Below are 18,285 nucleotides of genomic sequence, written 5' to 3' on the forward strand. Positions count from 1 at the left end.
AGACTGGAGACGTAACAAGCAGAGGTACTTCATTCATACTATATCTGCCTGCAATAGTTTTTATGAAGGAACTTAGAACAAACTAAAAAGAACTGATATGGGAGTATTAGTAATGTCGGAGTGAAGCGATCCACAAACTGATGTGCAAAATATTATTTGAGTAATTACACTTCTATAAAGAGCAAACATCTAAGTGCTAAACTTATTTAAAGAGGACAAAACCCTCCCCTCTACTGCAGAGGGTACTCACGAAAAGAAAGGGATTATTGTGTGGAACAGGAATTTTCACCTGGCATCTCAGATACACCAATACTAACTTTTTTTTTGGAAACACAGCTATTGTAAACAAAACAGTTAAAGCATGTGTTCATTATTTTTAAGATTTATTAGAGATGCTTTTCAGATCATTAGAAAAGTGCTTCTCCAACATTCTGTGCTTATTTTTAGTAAAGTCTATGCAGTTTAAAAACAAAACCAGCCAACACTACTGAACAAACAACATGCCTTACTCTAATGCTGAATGTCAGAAAGTAACTATTTATTGCTGAATCATTCAAAAAGGTATTTTTCGTGTGTCTGACCAACTTAAAAACAAACTCAAATGATAGAGTAATAAGCCCATTAGGTGCACATATTCTCTCCATGCTGTTTTCAGATGTGCTATGAATGTGAGACACTTGTATTTTTACCAGCTGTGACAACCTGTGATGCCACTTCATACTTACACTCGTTCTTCTCCACCAACAGTCACTATACACTCCGAGTAACCCCGGGGCTTGAAGGAGGCCAGCATCGCCTCTCCCTGCTGGGGCGGCGTGAGGGGAATATTGTTGCATTCTTTGACGATCTCCCGTACCAGTGGTTCGCTCATCATCTGCTCACGTAAATACGCTGCATCTAAGCCCGAAACCCACACTGCTGACATGACATCCTTCATGTGAACCTACAGAAAGAGATAAGTGCCAGAAAATCCCCCAAACTTTACAGAACAGCACTAAGGCACTTGTACATACAGATGCTTCTACATTTATCAAAACCTTGAAAGAGTATTTTTGATATTTGGAAGTAACAATAACATTATGTTGTAGATTTTGTTAAGAAAATGCATCAAGCCTTTAAAGTTTCACTACAAATGTGCTACTTGCTTTCTCTCTACAACAAGAGTGTATCATCAAATGCCAAAAATGTACATTCTTTCCTTCGTGCCTATTAAATAATAAAGAGAGTAGATGATATATCATCAATACAACTTTTACCCTTTTACTGCAACACCACTGTCTGCATTTCAGGCAAAATGCAACTAGTTCTATAAATGCAAGATTAGCCCCAAAAGAAATGTATCCATGTTAAGCTCCCACCAATTAGAATAAACACACTGATTTGGATCCCAATCAAAATATAAACATTTTGATGTCCTGACCTTTCTTGACTCTGAATCATGAGAAATCCACCTAATCACCGCTTCAAAGACGTATCTTTCATTTCCAACATTGAGCTTTTCCATCGACAGCACTTCTTTCAGTTTTTGAGGAGTCAGTTCCAAGAATTCCTCTGTGCTGCTGACATCTCGAAAGTGAGTTTCCAGATACTCTGAGGCAAGGTAGTGAACATGATGCAAACAATAGTGCAGTGCAAAGTCCCGAATACCAATACAGTTCTCAGCAGCTATGCAACCTTCTAAAAACTCACAGCAGAGAGTTTTTAAGTCTGTAAGCAGCAGGAGATCAGCTGCCTGTACCACATCTTGGATAGTTTCTTCATTTAGCCTGATCTGCAAGAATTAATTTAGAAGTTATAGCTACTATCACTCATTTGTTTCATGACATGTCCGCATTCATTACACTCATTCTCAGTGGCTGAAAAATGGAGTATTAATGCCAGTGTAAAAATTATGAGAAATTGATATGACTACTACATGTTTGTAAGTTAATACAGGGATGGAAAGGCATTTGCTTGACAGAAGGTGTCAAGCAGAATTTTGCACCTGAAGGGAACCATGAAATTGCTCATCTAATCTGAGAACCTAGAATGAATTTTGCTGCAATTAATAAATAATTTTTTAAAATGCATGTCCAGAAAAGAATTCCAAGCCACATCTCCCTTTTCTTTTTCTGCTGAAAGTTAAAACTCGTTCAGCAATCTCCATCTGGTTCCAAATAAACTGGACACACCAACGTTAATTCCTGCTAAGGCTACTGGCACAAAGATCTGAAGGGGCAGGCTGTCAGCAACAAGAGGCCAGAGAGGTGGGCATGAGGGTCAGTCAGGGAGGATGCCTGATGTACTGTTATGTTCAGTGATGGAGTCTCAATCTCTATTGCTATCAAGTCCAGTTCTCTTTTACAGCTTTAAAAGACTGCGTGTTTTAGAGCAGGTTACTGAAAGTACCCACAAATTTTAATACAAGCATTGCATATGGCTCTTTTAGAGTCCTCTCTCGCGGCATGAGAAGAGCAGAGACAACTCCTGCAGAGCCTACTGCCTCTGCTTCACATGCACAGCCCCAGTGTGATATACCACTTTGTGGAAGTTTTACCACAAAGCTTTAAACCTTGATAAGTTTATCTTTCAGGATAGCACTGTTAAAACCCAGGTTATTTTGCCAAATAATTAACTTTCCATCTAGTTTTTTTTAATACCATACCTGCCCACTGAAGATGTAATCTAGTATCTCTTTCATGATATCAACAGATATCCCTTCAAGTTCAATCTTGTATGTTGAGCCATCATCCTTTGGAGGATTATAATTCAATTTCGTTCTAAGAGAGGAGAAAAAGAGAAAAAAAAAAAAAACGCTTACAACCTGGGCATTGCTTGCTCTCAGTTTTCTGAAGAAACAAATGCTAGCTATGGATCACTTTAGCTCTAACAGAGATGTTAAAATCTTACAACAGGATTTGAAATTTGTCTCTCTTGAATTAGCATGAAAAGGATGCATGTACGGTCTCTAATATTGCTCATCACGTTTCCAAACTGAACAAATAAGTTAGCCTTGCAAACTACCCATGGCATCAAAGAGCCAAAGTAATTTTTTCCCAGCTCATTCATCACAAGCATTCAAAAACTTCAGTCAGAACTTCAAACAGAACAGCAGCTCTGCTGACAGATGAAACATAAGAATTTGCTTTGATAAAGATGGAAAAAAAAACCCAAACCAAAACAAAATCACTTTACCAAGAAAAAAATAATTACAGTGAGCAGATGTGATCACAATACACACTAGCAGCACAAATATTTGGATTGCATTACCATTTTGTGTAGTTTATGATGTTATCAGCCTAATGCTATGCCTGGCTGTAACCAAACTGTGTGCTCACAGTTGGAGGAAACAGCCCATGTGCTGCTCAGCTGAGCTTTAAATAATCATCTACATCAGTGGACGCTTCACTTATGAGCAATTTCTTTAAAAATACCAGGAACAGTTTGATGTGCCTTTGAATAGAATGGAAAGGGTCTGGGGGGAAAGATTAGGAAATAATAATAATACAGCAGACAGCTTTGCTTTCCATGATCCATTAACGTAAACACCTTTTCCAGGAAAGACAACTTTAAGTGTTCAAAAGGGAGCAGTGTCCACTAATCTAGTGAAAACAGCCACAAGAGCTAATAAAAGATCATTTTGAACATCTTTTTTCCACCCTTTAGGCAACGAAGAATACATTATATAAAGACCAGAAAACTTGTTTCACTACCTCTGTGTATATATAGGTAACTACATCTATATCACAGCACATGAAAATAAAAGCCTTAAAAACATTTTTATATTCATTTGAATATATTCTTAGATAGAATTAGTTTCTTAATGTGAAAAGCTGTGGCTTTGCTGAGCTGAAAGTGTCTAGTTTGTCACAGTCTTCCACTATCCACACTCATACTAAGTAAATACATAAATAGGACTTAGCTAAGGGCAGATTCTGCTTTACTTACTCATAACGGAATAAATTAGTTTCTCACAAAATAAGATATAACTTGCATCAAATAAAATCCTAGCCTACAAGGAGCTATATTTAGGTGTGAATAAGGATGGTAATTTTAGCCCTGAAGTTAATCATATTTGTGGTCTTGTTTTCACATTGCTTTTCTACACTGCAAGAAACCCATCACCAGCGAGCAGAACACCCTGGCAGATAAGGCTACTCTGATGCATACGTACAACTATACGAGGTCTGAAGCTAAGCTGCTTCACTCTGTGTTTGTACAGCACCTAGCACAAGTTCTAATACAAACAGTAACAACAACAATATAATATGGATTAGGAAATTGTTTATTTCCTAACACTTGGAAGGACATTAGAAAAATTAAGCCTGTTCTCTAAACAGAAGTCTATGTGACTGCCAGTAAAGTGCATGCTGCAATAGCAAACATTGATTTGCAATGCATCAGCTGAAAACTTCTAAACTGAATATACGTCTCAAGTAATACCATACAACATGTATCTCAACTCATGCCATCCTAGCCCACATGGAATGTGCATTTTTCATGCCTACAAGCTCCAAACAAATGAAAGAGCATATACACACATAGAAACAGGCATTTTCAACTCTAACACAGTGCCAAGGCTTCTTTACGCACATTTTCAGATCTATCCAAACTACCGCAATTTTAATTATGCCGACTATGCTCAAGTTTTGGGTTTCTTGGTTTGTAATGAAAGCTGCATCTTGTTTCCTGAGATGAAATGGTGTTTTCTTTTCATTTAACATAAAATGTACCAAGGTTTGTGGCATCTGGCTTCCTTCACCAGGAAAGAGAGGCAGACAGAGTGTATCTGGATCTCACACGTATAGGGTACCTACGAGTCGCTGGTATGGTCAAATACACAGCAGGATCTAGACAGAACCTGGGTAGTCCAACACATTGTGGGGCATATAATATAAAAGGCATATAATAAACATGTTGCATGACACCACTAATGGGGAGATTAGGGAAAGGACTAGTGCTATTTATCACTAATTTTCATCTTAGCATCACCTGTACACACCCAGGCTAAATCACCTCATTGCAAGGACTTTACACTGACGCCTCCTGGTAACAAGAAAGTGTTGTTCAGAGTTTTTGCGTCTTATCAGGCTAGATGTTCTAATTACTGTGTACTTTTTCAGGCATCAACAGCTGTTAACCTGAAAAGAAACAAACCAGCCACTGATGCAAGCCAAAAACACAAAGTCAAAGCAGAAAAATAACCTTGAGAACAAATCAGTTCATTTCAAAGTTATAGCTACTTGTATGCAGGCAAACATTCACCTTATGCAAATGCATCCCAGTTCAGACTAAGCTTTGTTCCTATCATCTGTCCTGAGAAGCTGTAGTTACCCATCTGTCACACAACTTTGATTTGTTCGTTAATAAACTACTAGGTTATTTATTTTGGTACAAAGATTTCCAAGCTATGACACAAGAACCATTCCCAAACGGCAGCTGGAGGTACTTGTGTATCACATCAAGCAGGACAGCTACTGGCTGTTGGGAAGGGGGGAGGAAAAAAAATTATGCAAGGACACAGTAAAACCAGGTTTGGAGCTGGAAAAGTTTAAGATAGAAAACTGTGAGTGTAATGTGGAAAGCAAGCTGAAGGAGGAGAAAAAAGTAGGAGGTATGTAAGCGGCAGGCAAGGAGCCATGCCTCCTCTTGCATCACCCAGCATCAACTCTTACCTGCACCCACACCTCGCTAGCAAACTGAGGTCTGGGCATCCCTGTCATCATAACACATGCAACAGACAGAATGAGAAAATTTCAAAACATGTTTGTTCCCAGTTCAGAAAGACAGAGCGGACAGCATGCAGTGAAACATTTAACCCTGGTCCTCTACCAAATTTCACTTTAGAGAAAAAAAAGACATTTCTAGCTATGCTTAAGCAGAGGTTTTCCAATCTGTCAGATTCCCAGGAAGGAGGATGCTTTCCACCATGCTCTTCCCCATAGCAATTTATTCAGCCCACGATTTGTGTGGCTGAAAGCTGGAAGTGGTAATCGGCAACCCAAGGTGCAGAGATGTGCCCAGCTGCAGCACGGCTGCTTCTAACACATGCATGTGAGAGCTTCCTACTCCGGACAACATTTCCAATTACTTTAAAAGCACTCTAAGCTGCCAAACCACAGCAGAAAAGGCTGCCTCAGTCTTCCTTAATTCAGATGAAAGGCCAGAACATCAAGATGTAGAAGGAAATAAAACCCCCACAGCCAACCAGAAAACCCATTAGCTGGGAGCGGAGCACAGCTGAGACACACACAGAGCTGGGGGGAAACAAAACAAGGCAACTTCTTGGTCCTGTTTTCTTAACTAATCTAATTTTGAGCAGCTTGATTCCACACATGTTTTAAAACAATGTTTTGCATTTTTTAATTAAGAAGATCATCATTGTAAGTTGAAATTGCTTCCAGTAATATAAATAGTGTTCCACAAATGCGTAACATCCACCCCAACCTCTCGTACTTCATCAAGAAAATTGCTTGGCACATACTACACCTTGAGATAGTGGCATAAGAACAACTGGGTTTATGTTGTGTTTACATGTCGTGTGTCTGTGTGACAAATTTAGAATCTGCTCTTCCACATCACTTAAGGAATATAATCCTAGTGAGTCATCTCAAATGACACTACATAAGGCAGAATGAGGAAAAAAATTTCAATACCTCTTCTGTATAGGTAAGCAACAATATAAGCAAGGTATATTGTTAAAATGAAAACAAGGGCTTAAGAACAAACGTTGATATTGCTAGGAGTCACAATTCACATCTAATGGCATAAACCAGATTCAAATAATTAAAAAAACCCAACAACAAAACCCAAACCAACAGATAAATTTGAGACTATCCATAGTTCTTGTTAAAATTAAGATGGATCTTCCAACTTACCTCTCATTTATACGAGCGAAACAAAGAAAAACACATAGTCATACTTCCAACATTACAGCCAAGTCCCTGTGAGAGCACTGTTGTGGAACAGTTAAGATGCATGAGAAGCACACTGAGAAAGGGTCCATGTGTCTGAAAACTTGGTTTTCCTACCTTTTACAGTTGACAGTTTACAGGAGGGGGAACAGTAAAAACAACAGTTTTGTTGTTTCCCAACGAAACAAAACAACAAACAAAATGAAAACCAAAACAAAGAATTCAGCCGTCACCAGTATCACTTGCTTTCCTGAGTCAGACATAATTCTGTGGGAATATTTTTATCTTTAAAAACCTCTGCCTTATTTATAAACTGTTATGAAAAGATAACTGATGTGTTTCTACAATAGTGACATGAATTATAAGGAGAACAACAGTATAACTCTTGGAATGCTTTAATCCTTAGAGTGCTGGTATATTGGCACCTAAACAGGTAAAGAAAACATCTGTCTGCCAAGAACACACCTTTGTAAATGAGAATGCTCTAGACCACATTCACCTCAAGCAGGTTTATGATATTTACAGTGAACAACAGTCAAAAAATCTGGGAAACAGAAGACAGATGCTTTGGTTTTGACGCTTTGCAACACAAAACTTTTACCTGCTCTCACGTCATCACACTGCAAACAACGCAGTTTGCTGACCTACTTACACAGCCACAGCAGGCTGTCAGGAACCAAACTGCAGGAGACGAGGGAAACACGTGTCTTTTTGAAAGGAGCTGTATTTCCAAATTAATGACTTTGCTCCAGATTAACCGTAAGGGCTAGCCTACACAAGCTTTGCCAATATTGCCACACTAGCAAACCTTAGTGTTAGAGTAGCAAAGCCATCTTTCCAAACCAAAGAGTAATAAAATTGGGGTTTGATGACATATCCTTTACCTGCACCAGTGTTTTGGCCTTCTCCAGAGAGCATCAGCATTTTAAAATGAAGTTACACCTCCAACAAACGTTTCCAGCAAAGACATGCACCAAACCTAAAACACGCTCACAAGGATGACTCAGTCCCAAAAACGACAAGCAAGTACTTTGAGATTTTGCACCAGTAAGGAGAAAACTTGAAAATTCTGCTTTTGATGCAAAAGCATAAGGTCAATTTAGTCTTCTCCTGATCTGGGCTTCCTTATGTAGGTTTGAGTCTTTCAAGTACAGGCTTTCCATGTTAAATCTAATTAAGTCCTACTTAGGACTGACCATTTTAATGGTGAAGTTTTTTCATTTGTCTGCCTTCATCCCTGCAACATTTTCTCCCATGAAGACTGGTCTTTCTGCATGCAAAAAACCTTAATAGTCACATTATTAAACCGGTCAGACACAAAAACATGATGCAGCAGTTCACTCCACCCACTGCCATCCTCCAAAAGGATATTTTACAACCAAATCAGAAGGTTTTCTTTGAGGTCGCACCCTGGCCTTTAGCACCACACATAAAAGACAGTCATCACCACACCCTGCAAAGGATGCCAGCTCTCAGAGGATTTTGGCTATGCCTCTCGTACGTCTCTCTTCTTAAGTTTATCTGTAACTGCAACTTCAGGTCTCAAGGCAAAGTAGTCCACCTAACAGCTCAGCACAAATACCTGCACAAATTGCTTTCCTTGGTTTAAGAGAAACAACAACTAGGAATAACTTAATTTTTTCATCTGTTGGAAAGTTTAAGTCAGGCAAAAATGTAAGGCTTTCTGCTCCCCCCCCCCATAAGAAAGAGAACAAAGCAATTCCTTCAGCAGCAGCACAGGGGACATGTACAAAGCTCAAAGGCTTCGCTCAGTGAAGAGCTTGTTTACTCTGAAAATCTGAAGTTACTGACTACACTGAGCTCATCCAGAGCTAGACTGTAATCTAAATTGGAAATCTACCCTTAACTAGCATGTCTTGCCTAAACACGCGAGTTAGCCCTAAGTAGACAGAACACACACTTGATGAACACAGTCCCCAAGAATGGACCCTTGGAGCTTCTCAGCAGCAGTAAGTACCTGACATTTCATTTTACTTTGGAGGTTTTTTTAGCCAACTTCAAAACCAACCAACCAACCGTACCAGCTGAGCTTACAAACAAGTCAAACACAAGCAATGCAGATGAGCTGGCTGCTGGGCACTGATGGTTCGTGCCATGCACCTTGTACACAGCATGAAGCAGAGCTCAGCCTGATCTATAAATGTAGTCAAGTAGAGCTGGTTCAGCAGCCGGCTGTTCAGCTCTTCCCACATGAAGCAGAGATCTTATTTTGTACCTTCCTGTATTAGAAATACCTGCCATTGGATTTAGAAAGGTGCTTTGGAGTTTTTTTTCTTTCTTTGTCTTTAAAAGGTGGGAAAAAAATACCTAATCCGTGTTCCTCTATGGGCAGCAGGCTAGCTGGCATGGAACACTCATCCAAGCATCTCCTTAAGTAACTAAATCTGTATCATACTTATGCCATTGTTGTGCTACACATGACACTCAAGTTCACTCACTAAATAGACAATTCATGAGATTTCCAGCCCACATCCGTTGAAAATTTAGCCTTCTGCTAAACAGCAGTGTTACACCTATTATGTAGCTTTCTGGAACTAGGACTTCCTTGGAAAAGCAAAGGAAGACATTTCTGGAATACAGTTTTAAACCAAGAAATGAACTGTATCTTACTTGAAAATACATCTTCTTTCAAATTAAATCTGCTCTTAAACATGTTAAAAATGCTTTTTTAGAAGGAACAAGTACGGTACCATACCATGCTGTTAAACTTACCATTAAATACATTTAAGAAATGCAATGCTGTGCAGCCTGTCTCTAATAATCCAAACATTCCTGTGACTTACTAAAATCATTATTTGGAAAACACCAATGAACCTCCTGAGAAAACTTGGTTTAATCAGGTTTTTATATCTCACTTATCGTTATAGCACATGGGAGAAATAAGCATCAGAGTCAGAGAAGATTTTGATAATCGCTGGTAAGTATGAAGTCAAATGGACAAGATTACAAGTGCACCAGTAGTATCGTGGGACTGCTGGAAGATGTGGCAAGCGCTGTGTGTTTCTTTGGGAATCCAACCGAGAGAGGCACCAGAACTCCGGACACGCCAGGAGCTGGAAAATGGAGATCTGCAAGAATACCACAGAAAGTGATGGCACAGCCAAGAGGAAAAAGGAACCAGGAGTGTGGATTTCACCAGCACAAGAAGGAAGAGCCAAGAGTCTGCAATTCAGAGTACTAACCATGTCCATAAACAATAACAACAGCTGTACTAGGCAGCTTAAAGTCTTTCAGGAGATGTAAACCAACAACCAACGTGCCTGAGGACATAACGGAGCCACTAACCACATGGTATTAAGAACGTATTTCCTCGATAGGCAACAAGCAATTTCAGAACTGTCCATACCAGTGATTTTTTTGTTTGTTTTCTTGGAAATATTAAACGGTGGCATAGATACAATATGGGAGACAAATACGAGACTGGACACTCCCCTATGAATAGGCAACGCTACACTGGTACTCAGTACCAGGACAGAGAGAAAGCTTTGTACAATATATGAAATAAGAAGTCTGAACAGACAGTGAAGAAACAAATTCTTTAAAACCATTAGTTTTTGTATTTGTCGGTCCACACGAGGAAGAAGTTCCTTTAGTGACTGCAGCTGAGACCAATGCAAACAAAACAGGTTCAAAGAAAAAAAAAAAAAAAAACCAAGACACAAATCAAGAAGTCCAGACTCATCAACACCAGATCTTTCTCCAGACACATGAGCACCTTCAGAGCAGCCCCGTTCCAGCCACAAAATACATTTTAAAGCATGGAAGAAAAATTATTAATAAAACAGGTTCTTTCAATAAAAAGTTTTGCCAAACAAGGCAATTAATGCAGGTGTAAAGGCAACCTACAGAGTATAAATTACCCAGACATCCCAAGCAGCTCCATCCTGCCACACCTCCTTCCACCCCAACTCGCCTCTTACATCAGGCATGCAGATGAACCGCACGTCTTCAGATACAAAGAAAGGACAAGAAATTTCATCTCAAGCTCTCCTGCGTAAACAAGATGCTCTGATTTCCAGTTCTCCCTTTGCCTGACGTGTAGGAGCAGCCCAACTGTACTTTCTTACTATTTTGAGCTGGATAAGAACCTTATTGCTTCCTCCCTTCAGGCCATCTTTAGGGGCTTGTTGGAGCAGGAATATAATTAACAACTCCCCACTCAAGCCCGGTATAGTGATTTTTAAATCCCTTTTTAAACCATAAGCTTTCAACATACCTTTATCATTGTTGCCCCTCAACTACTTATCCTAACATAACATGCCTTCAGGCACTTCTGAGTTATGCCAGGTAGAGAGTTTCTGGACAAGGCAACTATTTTGATTTATCGTTTCTCAAAGTTACAGAGACTTTACAACTCAGTTATCACTAAAACATCAGGTAACATTTTAGTTTCATTTTTTTAAAAAACAAAAACTTAACTAATTTAAAAAACAGCCTTAAAAGTCTGGAAGCAAATTCTGGCCTGATTTGTTCCTGACTTCCTACTGCCAGGGCATCCTGTAAAGTTCCCAGGAGACTGCCATAAACAAACTTCTTGTAAGAAACCTCGAAGACGACACGGCTTCAGAGCCCTGCTTGATAGAGCTGTTACCACAATGCTGCCCTGCACGCCCAGTGAAGAGGGAACAAGCCCTGGCACAAGCACAGTGTGATTCAGCTAAACCAGAACTTGAGAGCACAGGGTCCTGACAACCAAGTACCTCCCAGCTTCAGCAGTGGCTTGTATTCATGACTTCAGTACTAGTCCCAAACAGAAAAAAGTTTTAAAACACTATAAAAGGTCTCTATAAATGTCAATAAAAACCAAACAGCTATCAGGAAATAAGCAGCAGAAGCTACTGGCACACATCGGCTTCCACCTCACCTTCTCTACAGTATTTATTGTTTAACAAGTGTAATGAAAACTGTCAAGACACACCTTTTCAGTGCGCTGCAGAACGGACGTCCCGTCCCACTTTTTGCACCAGCACTTAGGGATGCTCACAGACACACTTAAACAAGGACGATGTCTCAGCAAACCACCTTTTCACGGTTTCACGACAACTCCAAATACTCCAAGTGCCAGCACGCAGAGGAAAGGACAGGAGTTAGTGATGGGGGACACGTCCCACCACATCTCCGTGGAAGTCTGTTTTGGCACTGGCAGAGAGGTTACGGTTTTGTGGCTGTGCAAGGCTCTTACAAGGCCTGCAATGTTTTAGGGATGTCAGAAGGTTGAACAGCACCAGTGAGAAGATGCAAATGCTGTCAGGTTATTTCTGACCAAAATCCATTTACAGCTTGTAAATACAAGTAAACGGAAAATAACGCGAGTTTAATTTTACATTTTTATTTTTGTTTAGCTATATTATGCTCATCTGGAAAAAGATGAAAATATGGTTACTGGTCCATTACTAAGTTAGAAAAGCCTCGGGGAACAGTAGAGTACATGCACCCATCTGTAATCTGTTCACGCAGATGCGTGAAAACCAAAGACAAAAATTGTTCAGATAACAAAAATGTCTTAATTTAATTTCTAATACAGCAGCAAAATCCCTGTGTAACAACATTAAGTTCATCTAAGAATATGAGCTTAAATATCCTCTTTGTTAAGGTAGTTCCCACATGCTCCCTGCGATACAGGCAAGCAGACAGTAAACTAGCCAAATATTAGGAGTTGCAAGTTTCAGCTGGCCAGGAACAACTCATGCCAGACAGTGACAGGTCTGTTCAGATGAGAACATCTGCTGGTACTGCTGAGGATACCAGGAATACTTGGACCAAATCTATCCTCTAAAAGGTTTGCGGATATATGCTACAACTTACACCGAACTTACTAGTGCAAGCATGGTTTATTCTGGCAAGAGCACTCTTATGCCACCATAATTTACACTAGGCCCACAAATTAAACAAAATAAACCAGGCCAATACAATTGTACCTACATTAGGGCAATTGCCAGGACAAAAAGTGCTAAAAAAAAGTGCAGGCTTCTGGCTGATTTGTTACAGAAGAGAAAATCAAGAGCTAACCTGGCTCGAATTTAACTTCTCTGGGATGCACAGCAACATCACTTTGAGCCAAACCACGCTCTGTCCTATGGCAGTGTCTTCCTAAGGAATCCTCCTTTTCTCAGGCTCAGGAACATACCACAAGATGTAGAGATATGCAGGAAGACGTCTGTGTTTTGTAAAAGACAGGATTTGCTCCAGGGGCACACAGAGGGATTAGATAAACCTGTACATATACGGCAATTCTGTAGGAATTCACACAACCACCCCAGACCTCACTGCTCTCAGCAAGCTACAAGCAACTTGGCATTAAGAAGTTGAGGCAAAACCTCAAGAATCAAACTACCGCAAAAAGTAGAAGTCTTACTGGTCCCACAGACTGAAAATTTATTTGTGAAACAGGCATTATTTTTTTTTTCCTGTACTTGCAGAAGCTAGCCTACGGGCAAGAAAGGCAGATGGGACCCATGACACCAGTTAACACTTCCGTGTGTTTCTGCGTGCCCTTCACGTCTTTTGTCCTCTCCCCGCTGAAGCTGCCATTTTTGAGCTGCATGGATAATCCAGTTGCCAAATAACCAGAGGGAAGCCACATCACTATAATTTACAAGTGTCCTGCTCATAACCAGTCAGCCAAACAGCTTCCATGCAAAACTAAAAAACAGGTAACGCTCCTCTCTCTGTGGCTGCACAAATCCTTCAGCACACACAGACTCTGCTCACACCCAACCACCCCCTCAGAAAGTCCATGCCTACTTATTTTCCTACTCACACCCTAAACTAAGCATTCATGCAAACCCTACACAGCTTCTGAACTCGCCCACCAACTTGCCCACAGCCACAATACATAATGACACAGCCAGATACAGAAAACACCACACCAACTCATACTTCCACTGCTTCACTGCTAAGACTGTTTCATGTATCCACTCATTTTTCTTCCAAGTTTTACTTCTGAAATTAGTTAATGGATTTTTCTGAGCTTTACATTGGAATTTTTCAAATGAGAGCAACCCAAATCAATTGGCATTTGGAGACTGTAACAACCTCTGGTACTGGAGCACACTTTGGAATCACCTACCCTTAAAATACAAGGACATAAAAGCATTGAGTCTCCTGCAGTAACTCTTTATATAGAAACCTAAACCGATCATTTTATTTATATGGGACTTCCATAGACTAGCTACAGGCTGGAGATTATCTCCAAAAAGAGCCGCTGAAACGTTACTTTTGGCGGGAAACGTAATGCTCCAACACCAGCAACCTACCTGACCAATTCTACCCAATGTGAAGACCAGCTGGACTAAGAGACAGATCCTGGAGTGATAGAAAGAAGAGAGATATGCAGCAGGTAAAAATTAGGCTCTGCAAAGGTAAGCAATATAAATGTGTTTCTTAATGTGCCATACAAGAACTAGGTACATGTATTTTGGTTCTTTACATCTTGCAAGCCCGAGGAGAAAAGATGAGTAAGCTTAAAAAAAAAAAAAACACCCAAAACCCAACAAACTTAATCATATTTATATATTAATGCATGTAACCTACTTTCACACATAGTTAATGAGTTCCTTCATGGGATTTGAACCTGAACAATTTTGAGTTTAAAAAAACCACAACTCTAACGACTACAAGTTTTGTTGCTCATGTAGTTCTGTCTGGCGCTCTTACTCCTCACACACACTTAACTCATGTTTCCCCAGTACATTTCTCAGAGATGAACAAAATGCAATATTTAAAGATGAAATTCTGTGAAAGGGAGCTTCTCCACAGAAAAATTTACAATATCTTTTAATTAAGCAGTCTTTTTCACCATAAAAAATTGGATGTTTCCTGTAAACTCATCTTGCTGTTAGAGTAGAACAGCAGTTTTCCCAAGAAAATGACCTCTTCCCACCTAGAGCAACCCTTCTGAACCTTAATTTCAGATATGTCATTCGGTCATCTAAAATATGATGACCAACAACCTAAAAAGCATTCAGGCATTTTGAAGAGTATGGGATCGATGGCTCACTTCAATTTCACATCTTTAATTTGTCTTTCACCACAGTCTTCCAAAACTGCTTCTCAAGACAAGCAGTGAAAAACATTATTATTAGTACATAGGCTCCGTGGTGTCTTCTTTGCAAATTCTTGCTGATCTTCCTTCTGTGAATTTTATTTCACTTCATATCTCAGCTCTGCTAGGTCAACCAGTGCAGAAAACTGTTTCTTTAAGTCCGTCCACAATCAACACCCATTTAAAAGTTAATCGCCAAGTTCATACTCTATTTATTTTTAGTTTATTTGTGTACTTGAGAACGTCGAAGTTGTACTGCAATGGTCACCCAAAATACCATGTTGCCTAAAAGCAGACAATACAACACTGAAGCAGGTTGCATTTTTTTTTTGGAGAGTAGCACACAGACTCCCCATCCCCACCTAGCGCAAAGATGCAGATTTTATGACAATTTCCCAGGAAGCTACAACTAGAAGGAATGCCCAACCATTACGAAAAGTCTGCTACAGACTTACGGTAATGCTGTGTTTAAGTGATACTGAAAGGTCTGCTCCCACTTTACAAAGACAAAACTAATGTCTTTATTACCGGCGAATGACAGGACTTAAAAATAAAAACCCTTTGGAATTAACTGCTTGTACGTTTCGTTTGCCCTCTACGATGTGCAGATGCGTACTATAAAAATCTTATGGCGGGTATATTCTTTTCACTTGATGTCATCGGACTCGTGCGACGGAGAAGGTCAAACCGCTGTCAGTGGCCGCAGCAGGACCTTTCATGAAATGGGTTTCACGGTCCAGGACAGACTGTTTGCCGGGCCACCTCCGAAACCATGACTGTGCTAACGCAGCGGGTCCTCCCCAGCGCTCACCGTCCAACGGCACAGTTGTGACGGCACATGCCGCTGGCACCCGCTGCCAAGAGCGGGCGGCTCGGCCGGGCTTTGACACCTCTGGCAATTTCCGAGTTCTGTTCTCGGGTACTGTACGGGCACGAGGGAACAGGAGGTGGGGAGAAAAAACGATTTTTTATTTTAATCTGAAAGCTGACGTACTTCAGAATCCATAACCACCTCCTGGAGCCTTGTCTTGCTAAAAGGCATTAAGAAGGAAAAAAAAAACCCCAAAAACCAACCCAACCAGAAAGGACCCTGAAGTGCTGACTCGGTGCAGCCGGCGGACCGGAGCTGCCCCGCGGCCCAACGACCCCCCCGCAGCCGGTACGCGCTGGGGGGTTTCTCTGGGTCGCTCTCCTCCGCCAGGCGCTCGGTGGCGGGTTCCCCCCCCCCCCCAGCGGGTTAAGCGGCCTTTCAAACCCGAAAAAAAAAACCCCAAAAGAGCGGCAGTTTTAGTGCGGAGGACGCGAGCGCTCCTCCGGAGGGACCCGCCCGGGCAAAGCCCCGGCGGGGAGAGCAGGCCCGTCTCCCCCGCCCCGGCCTCCCCTCACTCTTCCCTCCTGAAGAGAAGCCGCCGTGCCCGCTCCTTACGTAACCGTAACGGCCACCGCCGGCCGCCTCAGGCCGCGCCGTGTGCTGCGGGCCCGGCCTCGGCTCCCCCCCCCACCCCCGGCTCCGGCCGTACCTGATGTAGGGGCTGGCGGCCGCCAGGATGTTCTTCTGCACCGGGATCTCCTCCCCCTCCAGCACCAGGTGCGCGTCGCAGAAGCGGCTCTCCTCGCGGAAGGAGCTGAGGGCCCGCAGCAGCCGCGCCGGGTGCTGGGGGTCGGACACGGCGCTCGGCCCCGACATGCTGCCGGGCTCCGCCGCGCCGCGCCGCGCCGGGCCGGCCGCCTCAGTCGCTGCCCTCACACCATGGCTGCCAGCCCGCCGCTGACATCATCTCCCTGCGCCGCCCCGCCCCGCCCGCCCGCCGGCCTCCCCCCGCGGGGCGGGAGCGGGGGCGGCCGCGGCTGCCCCGGCGCGGCCGGCGGCCCGACTCACCCCCCCCGGCCCGGCGACCCCGAACTCTGCATCGCCTGCGAAACCATCTCTCCCCCCCGCCTTGGCTTTAAAATGTGGCGAAGCCCAGCCTTTTGTTTATTCATTTATTTACTCCCCTCGCGTGAGCCGGAGGGGAAAATGATAGGCGTCGGCAGGAGAAAAAGCAAGAGAATGAGAATGAAATACAGCCAGGCTCGTTCCGATAGGGCCGCTTTCCGCAGCTGCCAGCTGGAAATGATGCCCTTTTCAGGCAAAAAAGATTTTCCTCAGGACTGTTCACAAGGTTTTAGGCCATACATTTAACGTGCTTAATTGCATGTGAAGAGACGACTTGATTCCATCTGCTGCTGCTGTCTCTAACAGCATCCAGTTTAAGTAGTGAAACTCTATTTGCACCGAGCGAAAGTGTTTCAAAAACTGTGATCTGCTTTACCGACAATTCAGTCAGTGCTGCCAGGAGCGGGCAAACGCAGTAGCTCGCTGCGGCCCCTGCTCCGTCAGTCAAAAGCAGCCTTGGACTTCTTAGGCTGGGAAACACCCAACAGGACATCGCACTTCCCACTTCTCCGCTGGGAGAATAAGATTTTCTGAGGGCCTGATCTAGTAAGCTGTGGCACTTTTATTATTTGCATTTCTTTGAATCAGTGATGTCAATCATCACATTTAAAAATACCTATCTTTGAGACATGGACAACTTAAAATTTTATTTTGTAATTCACCCTAGTTCAGCTCGATGGTGTCTCCAAAACATTTTACCACTAGATAAAAATAGAACAAAGGGATCTGGAAATGTCCCCATAGGAAAGAGAAATGAATGACTTTACAAAGGCAACACTGTGCTTTCCAAGCTAGACACAATGCTGTTTTGTTTTCCAGATGGAGGTTTCAGCTGGGACATCTGCACATGTAGACCCCAGCAGTCAAAACACTGCACCAAGTCCTTGCTTGTCAAGAGTGTGAATAGCCCCATTTAAGCCAGCCTTTACAGTTCAACCCTCGCTTAAGTGCCTTCTGACTGGAGAGGGCTCACAGAGAGGAGTACCCTGCTCTAGGTTTGTTGTGCAGCTTTGAACAAGAGTTGTAGAAGCAGCAGAGGATGTGTTTCTCATCCTGGTATGATGGACGGCCTAAAAACATACTAATCTGCATGAAACACCAGCAACTTTGCATCACTTATTGTTATAACATACCCATTTAAAAATATTACAAGGCCACTTCTTCTGGCTTGGGTATAATTATCCAGGCTGTCAAAGTGTAGAATGAGGAAGAGAACAATAGATCCAGAGGACACATCCCCAGCTCTCTTTGAGGGTAATGAAAGCAGAGAGCACTGCATCTTGACTGCGGGTGAAAGATGTACTTTGCTTGTTATTAATACTTCGGTAATTGCATACCCAAGGGAACAGTGGTTTAAACTATTGCGAAAGCTGTCATTGAGTGGCCTGGTT

At 42.1% G+C, this 18,285-nt stretch overlaps 1 protein-coding gene across 3 annotated transcripts in view; it reads right to left on the reverse strand.

Moving 5' to 3' along the window:
• The window catches only part of GAN (gigaxonin), a 42,343-nt gene extending 25,618 nt beyond the window's left edge, over positions 1 to 16,725 (reverse strand). For 2 of the 3 annotated variants that reach the window (XM_069793378.1, XM_069793379.1), the window contains exons 1-4: positions 16,479 to 16,725; positions 2,645 to 2,759; positions 1,421 to 1,771; positions 726 to 943 (exon numbers count right to left, since the gene is read on the reverse strand). In XM_069793378.1, coding sequence (XP_069649479.1) covers positions 726 to 943; positions 1,421 to 1,771; positions 2,645 to 2,759; positions 16,479 to 16,645 — 851 coding nt within the window. In that variant the 5' untranslated portion in view covers positions 16,646 to 16,725. Of the gene's footprint in view, positions 1 to 725; positions 944 to 1,420; positions 1,772 to 2,644; positions 2,760 to 5,244; positions 5,300 to 16,478 lie in introns of those variants that run through there. The other variant, XM_069793380.1, reaches the window with a different exon arrangement.
• Positions 16,726 to 18,285: the final 1,560 nt, after the last annotated feature.

This window comes from Haliaeetus albicilla, chromosome 10 (assembly GCF_947461875.1).
Source record: "Haliaeetus albicilla chromosome 10, bHalAlb1.1, whole genome shotgun sequence".
In the NCBI taxonomy this organism is placed as follows: domain Eukaryota; kingdom Metazoa; phylum Chordata; class Aves; order Accipitriformes; family Accipitridae; genus Haliaeetus; species Haliaeetus albicilla.